This window comes from Danio rerio, chromosome 24 (assembly GCF_049306965.1).
Source record: "Danio rerio strain Tuebingen ecotype United States chromosome 24, GRCz12tu, whole genome shotgun sequence".
In the NCBI taxonomy this organism is placed as follows: Eukaryota; Metazoa; Chordata; class Actinopteri; order Cypriniformes; family Danionidae; genus Danio; species Danio rerio.
Window position 1 is genome coordinate 37,996,916 of NC_133199.1, and position 18,442 is coordinate 38,015,357.

Sequence of the window (18,442 nt, forward strand, 5' to 3'; positions counted from 1 at the left end):
GCTACCCCGGATTAATAAAGGGACTAAGCCGACAAGAAAATGAATGAATGAATGGAAAAAAAAACATTTCAAGTTCAAAATTATTAGCCCCTTTAAGCTATTTACTACAAAAAAAAATTACTAATGGTTTCCTTCTTAGACTTTATACACCTGAAACTTATTCATTGTTGCTCTTATATTTGTGTAAATTGCTTCCTTGTCCTCATTTGTAAGTCGCTTTGGATAAAAGCGTCGGCTAAGTGACTAAATGTAAATGTATTTTTTTTCTGGATAGTCTTCAGACCAAACCATCATTATACAATAACTTGTCTAATTACCCTAACCTGCCTAGTTAACCTAATTAACCTAGTTAAGCCTTTAAATGCTCACCGACCCTGCATGCACTGCTTGACATGAATGAATCTGTTAACGGTATAACTGTGCTGTTCTCACGGGTGGTATCTGATATTGCACTGATGCTTTTGACATATACTGTTCCTTATTATATACATACTTCATGTTAATAGAAATACCGGTCTTTTTATGAGTAGCGATGTTAGTTTACTCAGTGCAAGCCCGTTTGCGATGGTGTACGTGGTGTTAAATTTTACATATAGCTGCCAATTGCACGGCAGACAGCATCTGGCGATTATATGAAGGATTAAACAGAAGCTCTCGTGCTAGATGTGGCAAACGGTTACCTGAAAATTCTATCCCTCAGACTTTTCATAGCGGATTTGAAGCCGACGGAAGTCTTTTATCCACTCTTCGAAAAGTGTAGATTGTGGATTAACATTCAGCACATGATCACTACTTAGATGTGTCATTATTTGAAACTTTAGATCATTTCTAAAACAAAATCTGTCAGTGTTATTTTCATTCTCAAAGCCAGAAGGCATTGACTGAGTGATTGACAGCTTATTTTAACCAATCCATTCGTGTTCAGTTGTAGAGCAGTGGGCCAATAAGAAGAGCGTGAAGTTGGGGCAAGCATTACGGACTTGGCCTTGTTTATTGCAGCAAGTTGACATGACAACTGTTTAAACTATTCCTGAACACTGCAAAGATGTGTTCTGCGTGAATGTCTCCCGAATCCACACATGTGGTGAACATTTTGCTGTAAAAACTAGTCGCACACAACAGTTTATGCACTCGCACAAAAGCTTCCAAATATATTTTGAGGTTGCATAGATAAAATTTCGGGTGCATATGCAACCAAAATGGTCGCAACTTCGAGCCCTGTGTTTAGAAGTGTGTTGAAAAAATCTACAAAAAAAAAAAAAATAAACAGGGCTAATAATTCTAACCTTAACTGTAAATTCATTTTCTGGATTTATACTTAAAGCCACTCCCGAAATTAATAATAATAATAAAACAAATAATAAATATGACATATATTAAATATGTTATTACTTTGTTTTTCATGTTGTTTTTTATTAATAACATATACTGAATATGTATATTTTTATATAATATAATTTTTGCATATTTTCAAATATAAATTTAATGGAAAATACCTAGTAAAAACAGATTTAAACTTGTATAACATCAAAGTTATATGAATTAGTTTTAATATATATTTTTTCCTTATTTACAATTTCTTTCATTTGTTTCACTTTTTTGTGTGCTTTCTTCGTTTTTATTGTATATTTAGTTTTATTAATAAAAAAACATTTTTATTTAGTTATTTCATAACTGTTTTTCTTGTATCTAAGCTCTATTTTTTCGTAAGCTCTCATTCAGTTTAATAATTAGCATTTTACTGTAATAGACCACAATCGGATCACATTATGTTTTTTTAGTCTCGAATCAGACTCGACTTCTCAAAGCGACTTCTGGCTTTGCTCCTTCTTATCTGCTCTCACTTCTGCAGATCTATGTGCCCTCCAGAAATTTGCGGTCTGTGAATGAACGTCGCCTCGTGGTTCCATCCCAAAGAGGGAAGAAATCACTTTCGCGAACGCTCACGCTCAATCTGCCCAGTTGGTGGAATGAACTCCCTAACTGCATCAGAACGGCAGAGTCACTCGCTGTTTTCAAGAAACGACTAAAAACTCAACTATTTAGTCTCCACTTCACTTCCTAATCTGCAATTGCCTCTCTGGATATATCACTAACTGTACTACAAAAAAAAAAAAAATTAATAAAACTTTACTAAAAATTACAAAAAAAAATTACTAAAAAAATTACTAATACTTTCCTTCTTAGACTTTACAGACCTGAAACTTGCCTATAGCACTTATTCATTGTTGCTCTTATAGTTGTGTACATTGCTTCCTTGTCCTCATTTGTAAGTCGCTTTGGATAAAAGCGTCTGCTAAATTATCCAAAGCGTCTGCTAAATGACTAAATGTTAAATGTAAATGACTCAGCTCAGCCAAAAAGGGGAGCAGCCAAATGTAATTTGCTTTCCATTTATTACAAAAACAGTACTGCAAGAAACTTTTGGTTTTTACAAACAGAATTTAGAAGCTGTAATATTATTCAAAATAAAATGAAGAAATCATCAGCTGATTAAAAATAAAATATCCCTTTTACTACTACTGTTGCTGAAAACGCTAAATGTAGAAGTCTAACATTATCATTTGTACAACCCATATTCATTTTTGTCTCATTTTCAATACATGATTGAGTTATTCACTCATAAAACTTCATGTTTCATTACTAAATGTGTCATTTTTGAAGAATTATTCAGTGGCATGTTTTTGATGACTTGTTGGTTAAAGAATGTAATTTCTGCATACAACTTTCATTTTTGAGCGTCAAGTTAAATGCATATGAAGGTGATTTTAATCTTAATGCTTTCATACATGTTAGAGTCGATCTCTCTGCAATCGTTACAAATTTAGTATTAATCTACAAGTAAAAAAAAAGTTAATCCGTGGGTCACGTGTGTACTGAACCGTAGGTTATGATCTGTACGAATCACAGATCAACCGTGATCCGTTACACCGGTAATTGTACTATACAATAACAACACTATTATAAAAACATTTCATTCAATGTCTAATTGTTCCTGTCGATGTAGACTGTTTTAAATCAGTTTTTGTTGTCTAAAGATGCTCCCTATGTAGACAACAAGGCCCTTTGCCATGTTTTAGAGCAGGGTTGATGTCTGAAATGCACTTTGACATCGTACACATTAGTCCAAATGTACGTGAGCTAAAAGCAAATACAGCTCTTTTTCCCCCCAGCATGCCTCAGGTCAGGGAAGTGCTGTACGATGTGTTGAACTGACCTTATTAAACTCACAGCACAGTGTTCTGCTTTTCCTACAGGTCTTTTATTCCTGATGAGCATATGGTGTGGTGTCCTGAACAGCTGCTTCAGTGTGTCCTGGCACACATTCACTACATGCCCGACCACTGGCAGGGCAGCGCTAACAAGAGCGAGACCCGAGACGAGATGGCACAGCTTTTCCAGTATAAAGCGGTCAGAGCGGCATCACTTTTATTCGCCATTGATTGTTATTGTTTTTTTTTTATTAATATATGCTAAAATTTGGGATCCATAAAATGTAGTTTTTTGCCCTCCTGTAATTTTTTTTCCCTTTTTTTTTTTTAATAATATTTCTAAAGTAATGTTTAACGGAGAAAGTTTTCACAGTATTTCCTCTAATATTTTTTCTTCTGGAGAAAGGCTTATTTCTTTTAGTTTGGCTGCAGTAAACACAGTTGTTAATGTTTTTAAAACTATTTTTAAAGTTGATATTATTATCTTCCTTAAGGAATTATTATTTTTTGATTGGCTACCGAACAAACCACTGTTATAAAACGACTTGCCTAATTAACTTAATGACTTTGTTAAGCCTTTAGATTGCACTTTAAGCGAACTACGAGTATCTAACCAAAAACATTATTTACTGTCAACATTGCAAATCTAAAATAAATTATTATAAATTAGTTATTGGTGACACACTGGCACAGTAGGTAGTGCTGTCGCCTCACAGCAAAAAGGTCGCTGGTTCGAGCCCCGGTTGGGTCAGTTGGCATTTCTGTGTGGAGTTTGCATGTCATAGGTGTTTATGCATGGGTCATGTTTGTGTGTATATGCGAGTGTATGTAGATGTGTTTACACGCCGCGAGGTTATATGCATGTGTGTTAATGTGGGTGTTTCTGCGAGGATAGAGTTTATATGTACATGCGAGTGTGTACAGGTATGTTTGCATGCAGCATGCATTGTTGAGGTTGAGGCAGTGGCGCAGTAGGTAGTGCTGTCGCCTCACAGCCAAGAAGGTCACTGGGTCGCTGGTTCGAACCTCGGCTCAGTTGGCGTTTCTGTGTGGAGTTTGCATGTTCTCCCTGCCTTTGCGTGGGTTTCCTCCGGGTGCTCCGGTTTCCCCCACAGTCCAAAGACATGCGGTACAGGGGAATTGGGTAGGCTAAATAGTTTGCAGTGTATGAGTGTGTGTGTGGATGTTTCCCAGAGATGGGTTGCGGCTGGAAGAGCAGCAGCTGCTTAAAAACTTGCTGGATAAGTTGGTGGTTCATTCCGCTGTGGCGACCCTGGATTAATAAAGAGACTAAGCCGACAAGAAAATGAATGAATGAATGAATAAATCTTTGTTGAAGGCATTTGCCAGAACCTTTATTCTAATTCTTCTCAGATGGGATCGTTTATTTCAAAGATGCCCAAAGTTGACACCGGTCCTACTTTGAGCATCTCTGAAATAAATGATACTCATTTAAATAAATTCTACCTAATAATATAAACACAAATCTTATTAAATTGATAATTAAATAAAAAGGTAAATTATATAGTGTATCACATCTTATTTATTTTAGCTTATAGAAGAATAAAACGAGGCAACAATTTATACATAGATAGATAGATAGATAGATAGATAGATAGATAGATAGATAGATAGATAGATAGATAGATAGATAGATAGATAGATAGATAGATAGATAGATAGATAGATAGATAGATAGATAGGTAGGTAGGTAGGTAGGTAGGTAGATAGATAGGTAGGTAGGTAGGTAGGTAGGTAGGTACGTTGGTAGGTAGGTTGGTAGGTTTTCCATCTTATTTGGAGGATAACATAACATGCTGTGCTGTATTTTTTTTCTTCTCACACCTGTTTAAAACTGTGTGTCCTGCAGGTCTTCATCTTGGAGGAGCTGCTCAGTCCCATCATTACCCCCTTTATCCTTATCTTCCCCCTGAGAAGCAAATCTCTGGAGATCATCGACTTCTTCCGCAACTTCACTGTGGATGTGGCAGGAGTCGGGGACATTTGCTCATTCGCACAGATGGACATCAGGAGGCACGGAAACCCACAGGTACATGCAAATACAAAAAAAACAACAAATATGTTTTTAGTTTCATTAACCATAAGAACTCTGAAGCATTCTGGATTTAAATACATTTATATATATATATATATATATATATATATATATATATATATATATATATATATATATTTTTTTTTTTTTTTTTTATAGGATGTTTAACAATAATATATTTGTGCCTATATATTAGATTATTAAGTACCAAAGCCAAAACTAGTACACTTAAATGAATATGAGGGGGTAAATATTAAATACATATAATAAATACAATTGTAATAAACAGTAAAAAAATAAATAAATAAATGAAACATAAAAAATATAACGTTCATTTGAAATGTTGTAGTTTGTAATTTGTTTAGCAACAACTCGTTTAAATTTAAATGTATTATCATCCTATTTTTAAAGATGTTTGGTGACCAAACTCTTATTTTAATGGATATAGTTTTGTTTAAATGCACCACAAATTGTTGATTATTTTTCTTGTACAAGCAGGAACAGCCATTTGAATTTTTTTGGCTTAAGACTTCCAGTTTCGTTCACTTCCCTTCATTTTTAGACGTTAAAAATGCATGGTTTTACTGCTTGATGTTGCAAACTGATATAGAATTATTATATTATTCTATTTTGTCTGTATAGTCATTCAAGCACTTGTTTGTAGAGCAAGTAATTTGACTGTTTTCTGCCATTCATTATTTCTAGTCATTTCTCCCTCAGGCAACTGACTCGGAAGTTCTATAACAATCTCAAAAACGAGCGCACTTCTGCATTAAAGCATAACGTCTATATATATATATATATATATATATATATATATATATATATATATATATATATATATATATATATATATATATATATATATATATATATTTATATATGACGATTACACTACTTGACAAAAGTGTTGTCATTGATCCCAGTTGCATTTCGTTGCCTTGTACTTGTACATGTGTAATGACAAAGTTGAATCCAGTCTAATCTAAGAGCAATAAAAAATAATTTGACTTCTAGTTGCTCATTTGGAAAAGTGACAGAAGGTAGATTTTTCTGTTGAACTGTATCCCAATCATCACAAATACTGCAAAAGACCTATTGGAACTCGCATGGATCCAAGATTCTCAAAGAAATCAGTCAAGTTTGGTGAAGGAAAAACCATGGTTTGGGGTTACAATCAGTGTTAAGGCGTGCAAAAGATCTGCAGAGTGGATGGCAACATCAACAGCCTGAGGTGTTAAGACATTGGTGCTGCCCATTACATTACAAACCACAGGAGAGGGCAAATTCTTCAGCAGAATAGCACTCCTTCTCATACTTCAAAAAGTCAGCCCTGATTGTCCTAATTAAATAATTAAAAATCAAGGCATGATCATATTTTATTTGGGTAAAACAAGCGTAATCTAGAGGCCGTTGCTTTTCATATAAGCCACTTCTGATACCAAATGATCAACTAGAAGTCAAGTCATTATTTGTTGTTCCTAAAACTTGATTGACAACAAGATTTTTTGTCAAGTATTTCATAAAATATTGTTAAAATGTGTTATTTGCTTCATAGTGCTACTGTAGAAACTCAATAAAGCAGTGTGTTGTTGTTTCTTTCTCCTCCTCTTTGTGATTCAGTGGATGTCTGAAGGGCAGACGGAGGCCTCGGTGTACCAGCAGGCGGAGAACGGGAAGACGGAGCTCTCTCTCATGCACTTCACCATCAAGAACCCGCAGTGGCAGCCGCCGCAGGACAGCTCCATCTTCATCAGTCACCTTAAAGAGAAGGTGCATCAGGATGCCCAGACCGGCCCATCAACACAACTGCTGCTGTCTGAGGCTCCGCTCTGCTCCTCGCTGCTGTCCAATGAGTCAGGCACCGGGGTCAGTTCAGTAGCTCTTACAATCACACCACATTTACAATCCCGATAGAACTGCTGTCTAACAAGTCCAACTTCATTCGCTGATCCAATCAGTTTAGCCGTTTCAAAACAACATTCACTGCTGTAGTGATAGACTGAGAGACAGGCAGCTTTTGGTTTGTGATTCAGAATTGATTCAGTGGTAACACTTCATAATAATGGTCGATTAGTTAATAATAGTTAATGTAAATACTAACATTTATTAAGTAAGAATAAGCTTGTAAAGCATTTATTAAGCATATGGCTCAACATTTAATAATGCATTATTAACATCCACATTTAATGCACTGTAAGTTAATATGAACTAACAATATTCAACTTAAATAACATTAACTGAAGTTAACAAAGCCAAATAAATATCGTAATTAATGTATTACTAATTGTTTGATTAACGGACCATTATTTTAAAGTGTTACCCCTTAAATAACATTTCACCCAAAAGAAAAAAATATTTTGTTTACGCAAGACTTTTATCATGCTATAAAAAAAAATCGCTGTTAATCTATTCTCAAAGTTGGGTTGGGAGCTGGGTCTATTCGACGCAAGCTATGATGACTTTCACCTTGATATTTTAGCGCAGATGTAAACCTTACCGGTGAGCCGTCTGACAAAAAAGTGCCCTACTGAATCAAATCAGCAGGATGCCTGACTTTACAACAGTTTGGCAGTTTCACTTTCACTCATGAACATTTCATTCATGCCGCTGTGACAAACTGTGGTATTAGACGCAAATAAGTAGTAAGGACTGGTGAGAGTGTTATGGAATTCAATAACGCACGCCAAATGAAAAGTAAAAAACTTCTGCATTTCGCAATGTGTGTTTGTGTGTGCTGTACTGACAACCTTGTGTGTGGATCTTCTAAGAAAATAAGGCAAAAAGTCCTACATGGCGGTAATAGTTTGATTGCGGTGTTTACTTCAATAATGCCACTAATATATGCATATGCTGTTTGGAGCTTATGTAGACCTACAGTTCACAATTCATGTTTAACTGAATAAACAGTTAGTAAACACAAATACATTTTCATCACCAATTATCATAGTAGAACAGTTTCTCAAGCAGTTTGTGATGCATTTTGGAAACAGGAGATGAGCCCCTTGTCTAATGCGCCACCTCGCTTGAGAAACCCGTTCTCAAAGACTTTGGGTAGCACACATATTCTGAATGCCTTCAGCAGAATTAAAATGAGCCATTTTTATCTAGATTAATCTAGATTTAAAAAATTATCTATGCCCACCTATAATATATATATATATATATATATATATATATATATATATATATATATATATATATATATATATATATATATATATATATATATATGTGTGTGTATATATATTATACTTGTAAAACACTAAACAGAAAAAACAGATATATAGTTTATTTAAAAGCAAGTTTTCTTTTTGTCTACAATTTTAAAGTAAAACTTCATTGTGTAAGATTAAACCATTTAAAATATCCTGTTGTACTTAAAAATATATATTTTAAATAGTTTATTATTTATATCAGCATTTACTTTGAAAAAAGTAAAATTTAACACATTTGTAGTCATCAATTTTATCTGTTCTTGCTGAATAAATGTAGTAATTATTTAAAGATTACCCCAAACTTATAAATGAAATAATAATAATAATAATAATACTAATAATAATAATACTACTAATAATAATATTAATAAAACATACATTATTAACACAGATAATATTAATATATTATTATAATATAATATAATATAATATAATATAATATAATATAATATAATATAATATAATATAATATAATATAATAAACAATGTGTAGGTAAAGCTTAATTTTTTTTAATTTACAAAGGTTTTTGTAATCTTTAATTTAATAATTAAGCTCTACGTTTTGGGTTGGGAATGGAGTAAATGCAGAGCTTGTGTTTCTTCCCATACCAATACACTTCCAGTGAACAGTTAATGTGACTTATTTATTTATTTATTTATTTATTTTTCATTTTTATACGGTTTCTTTTACAGCATCACTGTTGTAAGGTAATGAAAATATAATCAGTTAAATAGACTTCAGCATTCATTTAGTTGCTCAAGTGTCAAACGAGAGGAAAAGCCTTTTACGTGCATGCCCCATCCCCCGTCAAGATCAGCAGGCAACTGCAAAAACGCCTTTGGAAATACAGGGGTAAAATAAATGTTCATATTTTAAAGACGTGGCATGGAAAAATGAAATGTAATGCAGTGCTTCTTTGTACATTCTGAGAAACACTTTATATTGCATATCAATCAGGCAGTGAAGATTGTTGATTTTTAAAGAAAACAGACCTTAAATTTGACTATTTTCTAATGGTATACAGGAAGTGCTTGACCTAGGTTACTAAAAAATTAAAGTCCTTCTGCATATACCCTATATCGATACAATGTAATAAGATAAACAATGTTTCCATGTATCTCTATTTCCCTGTCTAGATGCAGCAGTACAGTTTTCATTTACAGAGCGCAGCACTCTCAAAAAACATTCCACTGCAAAACAAAATGAAACAAAAAAACATTTCCTGTGGCATTCAGGATATTAAAAAAGCTGCCAGAAGACAAGAAATATTGACATTTCATTTTGTGCCTGTGCATTGTTTCAGCGCTTGCTGCCAGATTGGTTATTTCGCAGACCATAATTCCAACTTCAGCCATCTGCACACTGCCAGCTCATTCTTTCACACACTCACGTCTGTTGTTCTGCATTGTTTTCTGTTCAGCCTGACAACCTGTTAGCCAGTGTTTTGGCTCACCCTGTCCTGACGGCCTCGGGTCTGCCTGGAAGAAACCGGCGCTTCATTTCTCCCAGCAGCGCGGCGTCAGCGGCTGCTAGCGTCCTAGCGTCTCTCTCATCTTCCCAGCAGCCTCACGCCAGCCGGTCGCGCTCACACACACTCCTGCCGTCCCGACAGCAACACGACGGACACATGTACAGCAGCGAGCACACAGTGGCGGACAGGTAAGAGGCTGAAAAACACTACAACTGTGACACATTTTTCTAACAGTGTGTCAAAATCACACAGCATAGCTAGGGTTCCCATGCTTCTTGAAAGTACTTGAATTTCAGACATGGGGATTCAAGGCCTTGAAAGTGCCTAAAAACAAACACAAGTCTTTGAAAATGCTTGAATTCATTTTGAAATCATTTTTTTTACAGTTTTATTTCAGCAATTCTACTCTATTGTCAAAAACAGAATGAAAAAAATTGGGGAAGGCATCACTAACTTAGGCTCAGTGGTTAGCACTGTTACCTCACAGCAAGAAGGCCGCTGAATCCAGTCCCAGCTGGGTATCAAAATACAACATATTTTACCGTTTTAATATAGACATCACTTATATTGCAAGTCATATCTCTCCGGGCCCTAATTTGGGATGCTTTTCATGAGCTGGCCCCCTTGACTATCTAGTTGAATAGCCCTGATATAAGCGATATGACATCAATATGACAATGCTTTTTGATAAATTTTGAAATATATAACACATGTGTATATGACTCATTTGTATATCTTTAAAATCTAAACATTAACTTGTATCTTAGAAACTGTATATGAATTGGATTTACATATTTAAATTAGAAATTAAATGTGTTTACTGCAAGTTAGAGTAGTCTTTGTTTGTCAGAAAAGCAAGGGACGACTGTCAACATTAGGACAAAAAATGCAGGATACACCCCAACAATCGTTAAAAATAGGGGAAGGAAATTAGCTTCAAATGACAGAATACATAACAAACGTTAGAAAATTGAAAATAAAATAAAAGGTTTCGCCTATTAAAATCAGTTTACTGATCACAGCGGTGTTATCGTATGCTAGGGTTAAAAGTGTGTTCATTTTTTACTTTAATTATTCACGATTCCTCCACATAACCACTAGAAGGAAGCCTGCGTACCACAGTTTGAGAACCACTGCAATAAACTATTTCAATGGGGTGATGTCACTGGCCCAAGAACATGTCCTGCTTGTTGCCAAACTGTTTCATAACTGTAACAGGAGGCAATTTAATCATATATATAATAATGTTAAAATGGCTGCCATAACATTCTTTATCAATATCTGGACCTTTTTTGGATTTTTGGAAGCATTTGGAAATTAAAAATGTAATACAGGAAATACATTAGGACCACTGTTATTGTTTACAACCCCTCAAAACAGTCTATAAAGCCACTCCCAGTGCCTTAACTTGCTTTTTTAAATCCAAATTAAACGCTAAAAGCATGTTTGAGTCATTTTTTGTTAATAATTTATTTATATTATGTGATTTATAATTATTTATTATTATTATTTATTCAAATAAGTGCTGGGCAAACATGAATTGCATCCAATATAAAAGTTTGCTTTGACAAAATATATGTATGTGGACTGTGTATATGTATTATAAATACACTGATCGGCCACTTTATTAGGTATACCTGTCCAACTGCTCAATAATCAGCCAATCACAGGGCAACAACTCAATGCATTTAAGCATGTAGACATGGTCAAGATGATCTGCTTCCATTCAAATCGAGCATTAGAATAGGGAACAAAGGTGATTTAAGTGACTTTGAACGTGGCATGGCTGTTGGTGCCAGAGGTGAGAGGAGAATGGGCAGACTGGTTCCAGCTGATAGAAAGGCAACAGTAACTCAAATAACCACTCGTTACAACTGAGGTATGCAGAAGAACATCTCTGAACCCACAACATATCGAACCTTGTGGCAGATGGGCAGAAGAAAGCAGAAGCAGTATAGTATAGTTTTACCTAAGTGTATGCATTACATATAATAAATATATATAATGCACACACATATCTTATGTCAAAACAAACTTTAAATTTTAATGCGATTGATCATGATTCCTGATTAATCTTCGCCCAGCACTAGTGCAAATAGTTTTGAATTGAATTTGAATATCTCTGCAAACACACTATGGTTTTTTTCTGCTTTAAAAACTTCCATGCAGTACCTCTAACTAATCTTGCGTTTTCATTTATCTGAATACAAGTGACTGAAGCTAATTAAATAAAGAATAAATATGCCTCCCTCTTTGACCTGATCATGCAAAATGCATCTCAGTAGCCTTCGATTCAAATGTGTACACGCCTAATGAATGTTATCTTTTCATTAGCATGTCCGCTAGTGACCCCAGGATGCTCAGTCAGTCTCGTTCAGCGCTGGCGTCAGAGTTTGCGTCTGCAGAGATGAGTCTGCACGCAATATACATGCATGAGGTGAGTAATGAGGACACACAATGACACTAATAAACGCTTTATATTACTATATATCAGCGTTTCTCAACCACGTTCCTGGAGGACCACCAACACTGTGGCTGTTTCTCAATTCTAAAAACGCAGAGAACGAACTTGCGATTTTGTGGAGATCAGTGTTGCCGGGCGTCCTCGGAAGAACGAACTCTCCTGTGAGAAATGAGATGATGCGTTCTTCCTGATGGTCACGTGACCGTCACACATTTTAAATGGAAAATTATTCAAACAGTACAGCATTCATACAACTATTTATTGTTTTTTTTCCTTTTCAAAATATATACTTTGCATAAAAACATTATAAATATACATTGCACAATATAAATAAAACAGATTTTAATATGAATTTCAGCAAACAAACACCCTTAATGTGTTCATTCCTTTATTAAGATGTTCATGGTAATGTTTACTTTCACTGTTTTGTTTTGGGAAACTCCTTAGGTAAATAAGCAATATCTCTGAACATTAATAATAAACCTAAATAAAATGCTGCGCTTCCCACCTCCAGTCGCAATGACTTCTGGGACTTCTAAAGCGAGATCGGTGCTCAAGTCTGAATCGGTGTGTCCTCGACATCAAGAACATATCCGGGAACTTTCACGCGTCCTCTGTTCTTGCGGTTTTGAGTATTCGAACTGAATTTTGGCGGCAGATGATGACGTTACACGTTAACACGAGGACGCAAGACAGCTAAAGAACGCATATTAAGAAACAGCCTGCATGTTTTGCATGCCTCCTTTGTTTGTCACACTCATTACAGGTCTTTCAGTCTCTGCTAATGAGCTGATGATTTGAATCAGGTGTGTTTGGTTGAGGAGACATGGAAAATGTGCAGAACTGGTGGTCCTCCAGGAGTGTGGTTGAGAAACAGTGCTATTTCTAATCATGGTGATAATCCCAGGTGCATCAGCAGAAGACCCATCATGCATCTGGACAGTTTCAGGCCCCTGTGCCAATGAGGGACATGAGCGCCAGTGGTGAGTTAACAGCATCAACATTTAAACTAACATTCAAATGAGTCACATCTACCAGTTAGAACTCAAAGCAAGCCTCTCATTATTATGATTAATTATTTTACTGCTGTACATTCACTTTGAAAAAAGAAATATTATATTTTATGCCGATAAAATGATGTGGCTCAGTGGTTAGCACTATCGCCTCACAGCAAGATGGTCGCTGGTTCGAGTCCCGGTTTGGCCAGTTGGCCTTTCTGTGTGGAGTTTGCATGTTCTTCTTGTCTTCGCTCCGGTTTCCCCCACAGCCCAAAGACATGCGGTATAGGTAAATTGAATAAACTAAATTAGGCGTAGTGTATGTGTGTGAATGAGAGTGTGTATGGGTGTTTCCCAGTACTGTGTTGCGGCTGGAAGGGCATCCGCTGCATAAAACAATTGCTGGAATAGTTGGTGGTTCATTCAGCTGTGGCAATAATGAATGAATGAATGTAAAATGATAATAAATTTTAAAAAATATTGTTCTTTTAGTAGTTGTTAGCACGAGTTAATGCCTGAGATATTACAGACTGATAATGAACAGCGGTTTTACAGGATTTATAAATTATTTGAATATGAATTTATAAATGATTATTAAATAACAAATAAATAGTAATGTTACTTAATGAATAAATAAGTGCTATTTTTCTTTGTTTATTCTTGTCATGTATACACCTTGTTAATGTTTTAGCTAGTTAAAATCTATATTATACCATGGCCATATCACCCTGGAGCTTAAAACGGTTACTCACTGAAGCTAAGCAGGGCCTGGTCAGTACCTGGATGGGAGACCACATAGGAAAAGTGGGTTGCTGTTGGAAGTGGTGTTAGAGAGGCCAGCAGGGGGCGCACAACTTGAGTCCTCAAATGCCCCAGTAAGGGTGCTTTTACACCTACGCTTTTGTTTCGGAACCTGTCTCATTTGCCCAGTTAGCGCGGTTCGTTTGGCATATGTGAAACCAGCAATCGCGCTAGGATCCGTGCCAAATCAATCGCTCCAAGATCGCTTGAATGAGGTGGTCTCGGCTCGATTGAAACGAACTCTGTAGTGGATCGATTGCAGTGAGAAAGCGATACGATCCGAGCGCGGTTATATCACAGTGTTTTATGGATATGTAATAGGCATAGAGAATTATGAGTAGGGCGGGAAGTTTCGGGAGTCTCCCGGATGCCCGCAAACGAGTGATAATCTCCCGGTAATCTCGCATCTCCCTCCCGATCCTCAAATATGTCGCGCACCCTTCATACCCCTCCCCACCGCATCTCTCCTCGCTCTTCAGACATGTCGCGCGCACCATGTCAAACACTACCAAACCACAACCTCCCCTGACAGCTGAGCGGGACTCTGCAAAATAAACCCTGACACTCTGACCAATGTGAGGAGAGTTTACTCACACATGACTTGTTTTAGCTCTTTTGGTCTGATTAGAAACTTAAGTGTGAAAGCGAACCGCTCCAAGAGCAAAGAGCAACAATGTAACAATTTAAATCCCTGTTTCAGAACAACTGAATCGATTCACAGGTGTGAAAGCACCCTAAAAGTGAAAGGGACACTATACTGTCAGTGGGTGCCGTCTTTCGGATGAGATGTTAAACCGAGGTCCTGACTCTCTGTGGTCATTAAAAATCGGAGAGTCCCCGGTGACTCCGGTGTCCTGGCCAAATTCTCCCCATTGGCCCTTACGATCATGGCCTCCCAATCATCCTGATCCACCGAATTGGCTCTATCACTGTCTCTACACTCCACCTATAGCTGGTGTGTGGTAAGCGCACTGTCGCCGTTGGGATTTACGACTCCACTTGAGGTAAACTGTTGAGTTTTACAATTTTTAATCTATTCAGCTGATCTCCAGGTCTGGTGGAAGCACTTTTAGCTTAGCTTAGCATAGATCATTGAATCATATTAGACCATTAGCATCTCGCACAAAAAAAAAATTGTGATTAGCCTAGGAAATTCTTTAAATAGGAAAATTATGGAAACTGTTTGGTCATTTTTGAGATGCTAAAGGTCTAATCTGATTCAATTAATTTATGCTAATCCATTTATTTTTTCATCAATGTTTGAATAAAACAATATTATACTTTTAACTTATGAATATGTACTATTTTGCTATGCTATTTTTTTTATTAGTTTTTAACAAAACATACAGGTTGAAAAAACAATATAATGAAATGGATCTAAAGGCGAAGCAGTGGCGCAGTAGATAGTGCTGTTGCCTCACAGCAAGAAGGTCGATGGTTCGAACCTCAGCTCAGTTGGTGTTCTCCCTCCGTTCGCGTGGGTTTCCTCCGGGTGCTCCGGTTTACCCCACTGTCCAAAGACATGAGGTACAGGTGAAAACTGCGTAAAAACTTGCTGGATAAGTTGGCGGTTCACTCCGCTGTGGCAACCCCGGATTAATAAAGGGACTAAGCCGACAAGAAAATGAATGAATGAATGAAATATATCAATTCAAATACCCCCACCTCTCCCCCCTTTCTAAAAACTGGGATATCCAATGAATAGAAGTTAACAGAAAAACAAAATACAGTATCAACTATACAAAGTAAGGTGATCATTCTGGATCCTGGTAATTGTTTTGTGCAATAAACATGGAGATTTTGTCAGCAGCTCATGTCCAGATGTTTAATGTACTCATTTGTACCAAGTTCACTCGGGGTGTGGGTAATTCCAACATTATAATGTCCTAAAGTTGTACCAAACACTTGTATGTGTCCAAATTATGTAGAGGCAGCCAATATTGGGCTAGTAGTTTTTTTTTTTGCAGAAGTTAAGCCAGCCAGCTAGCCAAACAGCTTTTTGTAGCTTGGTGAGGTTCAACGTAGAATCAACGCTCAGTAATAGAATGGAAGTATTCACTGGCACAGGATATTTAATACTTTTAGACAAAATAGCACAGTCCTTATTCCAAAACTTTAGTATTTTTCCACATTCCCACATCATGTGAAAAAAAGATGCAAGTTCCTGGTCAGGACATTTATAACAGAATGGACTAAAAGGCATTGATATGATGTCTTTTAAGTGGGGTCCAGTAGGTTCTATGACGAAAGTTTTAGTGAATGGGTTGCCATGCTAATTTTGAATCAATATTACAGTTTTTCTTAGTTGTTTACACACAATTACTTGTACTACAGACACAATTTCTGCAACATATAACTGATGCACCAACCCCCTGAATCAATTCTGCTAAACTACAAGCACAATTCCTGCTTTACACTCAAATTGCAGGTTTACAACACACTTTTTTCAAAATACTACACACAATTCTCTGCATTTTGCACAATTTTCATGCAGAAAAATCTTTTGTTTTCACAAGGAACACACTGTCATTCACAATTGTAAAGTCAGTTGCCCTACTTAGCATACTAACTCATCACATGAGTAAACTTTTGTCTCACAGAATTTCAATTTAGAAATCAGAGCTCATCTGGATCATAACTGGTTCACTTCCCACCCACAATTTTTAGTGATTTATCTCCCTCCATATTCTCCATTCCTCAAACCTATTGAGGATTTTTTTTCTGCGTGGAGATGTAAAGTGTATGACCGAAATCCACACACACGTATACCCTTTTCTCCAAGCTATAGCAGTTGATGCTTTTCGTGGCTGGAAAGTGACATTTCCCCCGCTGCTTGGCCAGACCAAAACAGAAAAGAGAATGCAGTATAGCTGTTTTTTTACTGTGACTGTATTCAGTAAATACTTCTGTTGATGGTATATGTAGACCACGTTATCTGCAACGTTGTGTTGGTTGTGACGAACACTGTGTACACTGTATTTGTGGGTAAAATATATTTGATATTTGTTTGTTTTGTATAAAAACAATATTCTGAAATATTTTACAGTGCACTTATGTAGGCCTACTGTCTAGTAAAGTGTAACACTGAACAAAAAAGGCTTACAGAAAGTCATAATGATGAATGGAGAAGAAGTCATCGTGTTTTACATTGAGCACATCAGTGTTCAACTGATCTTATGAATGTCTATTCATGTGATGGTTTGTGTGTGTCATTTGAAATCAAAGACCATTTTGAGAAGAAATCACATTGTTTTGAACGAAGAGTTTCATTTTGTAGAAGAATTGAAGAGTTTTGCCCAATGTGTGTGTGTTTTGTGATTTGTGTGTAGAGTTCTGACAATATGAGTCCTGCTCTTAGAAAATGTGTGTAAACAATTGGAAAAAACTGTAATAAATTAAATCAGTCCACTCATACTTGAAATGTTCAGTGTTAGCTTATGTAGATTATATTAATAAACACTCTAAAAGTTATTTATAATGCTAGTTTGTTAAACTGACGTATTTGTTTTTAACCTCATCAAAACATCAGTGGCTTTACTAGAAAACTGGACTAATATATTACTTTTCATATTATGGTCCATGACGAGTTCTTCATTCAGGTCTTTGCATTAAATAAACAGTGATCCATGAGCTTAGAAGTGGAATTTTCTGGTCAATGACACATACCTGCTATAATGCTGTTGTGTTTGCACTGCAGCTCCTCAGACGGTCACTCTGGTGCCGCACACTTCAGGCCGTCTGGGTGGATGGGCAGAGGAAGAGGAGGAGGAGCAGGGGGATGAAGAGGAGATCAACAGCAACCCTGAGCTCCAGCACACCAGCAGAGGGAGCAGCTGAAGTGCCTTCAACCTGGACCGTGAGTCATCATCAGCACTTCAGCTGCTAATTCACAACACACACACACTGGATATTTTACTGGGTACACACCGATAGCCCGTCAGTCCTTCTATCGTTCTATCCATATATCTGTCTGTCGTTTTATCCATCCATCTATCATTCTATACATCTATCTACAGTTCTGTCCATCTGTCCCTCCATCCTTATATCTGCCTGTCTTTTATCCATCCATCATCTATTCATCTATATATTGTTCCATCTGTCTATCCATCTATCGTTCTATTCACATATCTATCCATCTATCATTTTATACATCTATCTATTGTTCTGTCCGTCTATCTATCCATCCATTTATCATTCTATTCATCTGTCCTTATATGTCTA

The 18,442-nt window shown here is 36.3% G+C and overlaps 2 protein-coding genes across 4 annotated transcripts in view; one reads left to right on the top strand and one right to left on the bottom strand.

The window, feature by feature from the left end:
• The window catches only part of agap3 (ArfGAP with GTPase domain, ankyrin repeat and PH domain 3), a 985,397-nt gene that overhangs the window by 318,942 nt on the left and 648,013 nt on the right, over window positions 1-18,442 (bottom strand). The gene's annotated exons all lie outside the window — the stretch shown is intronic.
• The window catches only part of atg9b (autophagy related 9B), a 36,841-nt gene that overhangs the window by 12,034 nt on the left and 6,365 nt on the right, over window positions 1-18,442 (top strand). For 2 of the 3 annotated variants that reach the window (XR_012399221.1, NM_001320078.1), the window contains exons 8-14: window positions 3,258-3,411; window positions 5,083-5,262; window positions 6,892-7,137; window positions 9,908-10,146; window positions 12,293-12,395; window positions 13,330-13,405; window positions 17,919-18,077. Coding sequence is in view for 2 of the 3 variants with exons in the window: in NM_001320078.1 (NP_001307007.1) it covers window positions 3,258-3,411; window positions 5,083-5,262; window positions 6,892-7,137; window positions 9,908-10,146; window positions 12,293-12,395; window positions 13,330-13,405; window positions 17,919-18,058 (1,138 nt within the window). In the remaining variant the exon portion in view is untranslated. Of the gene's footprint in view, window positions 1-3,257; window positions 3,412-5,082; window positions 5,263-6,891; window positions 7,138-9,907; window positions 10,147-12,292; window positions 12,467-13,280; window positions 13,406-17,918; window positions 18,078-18,442 lie in introns of those variants that run through there. The other variant, XM_073940565.1, reaches the window with a different exon arrangement.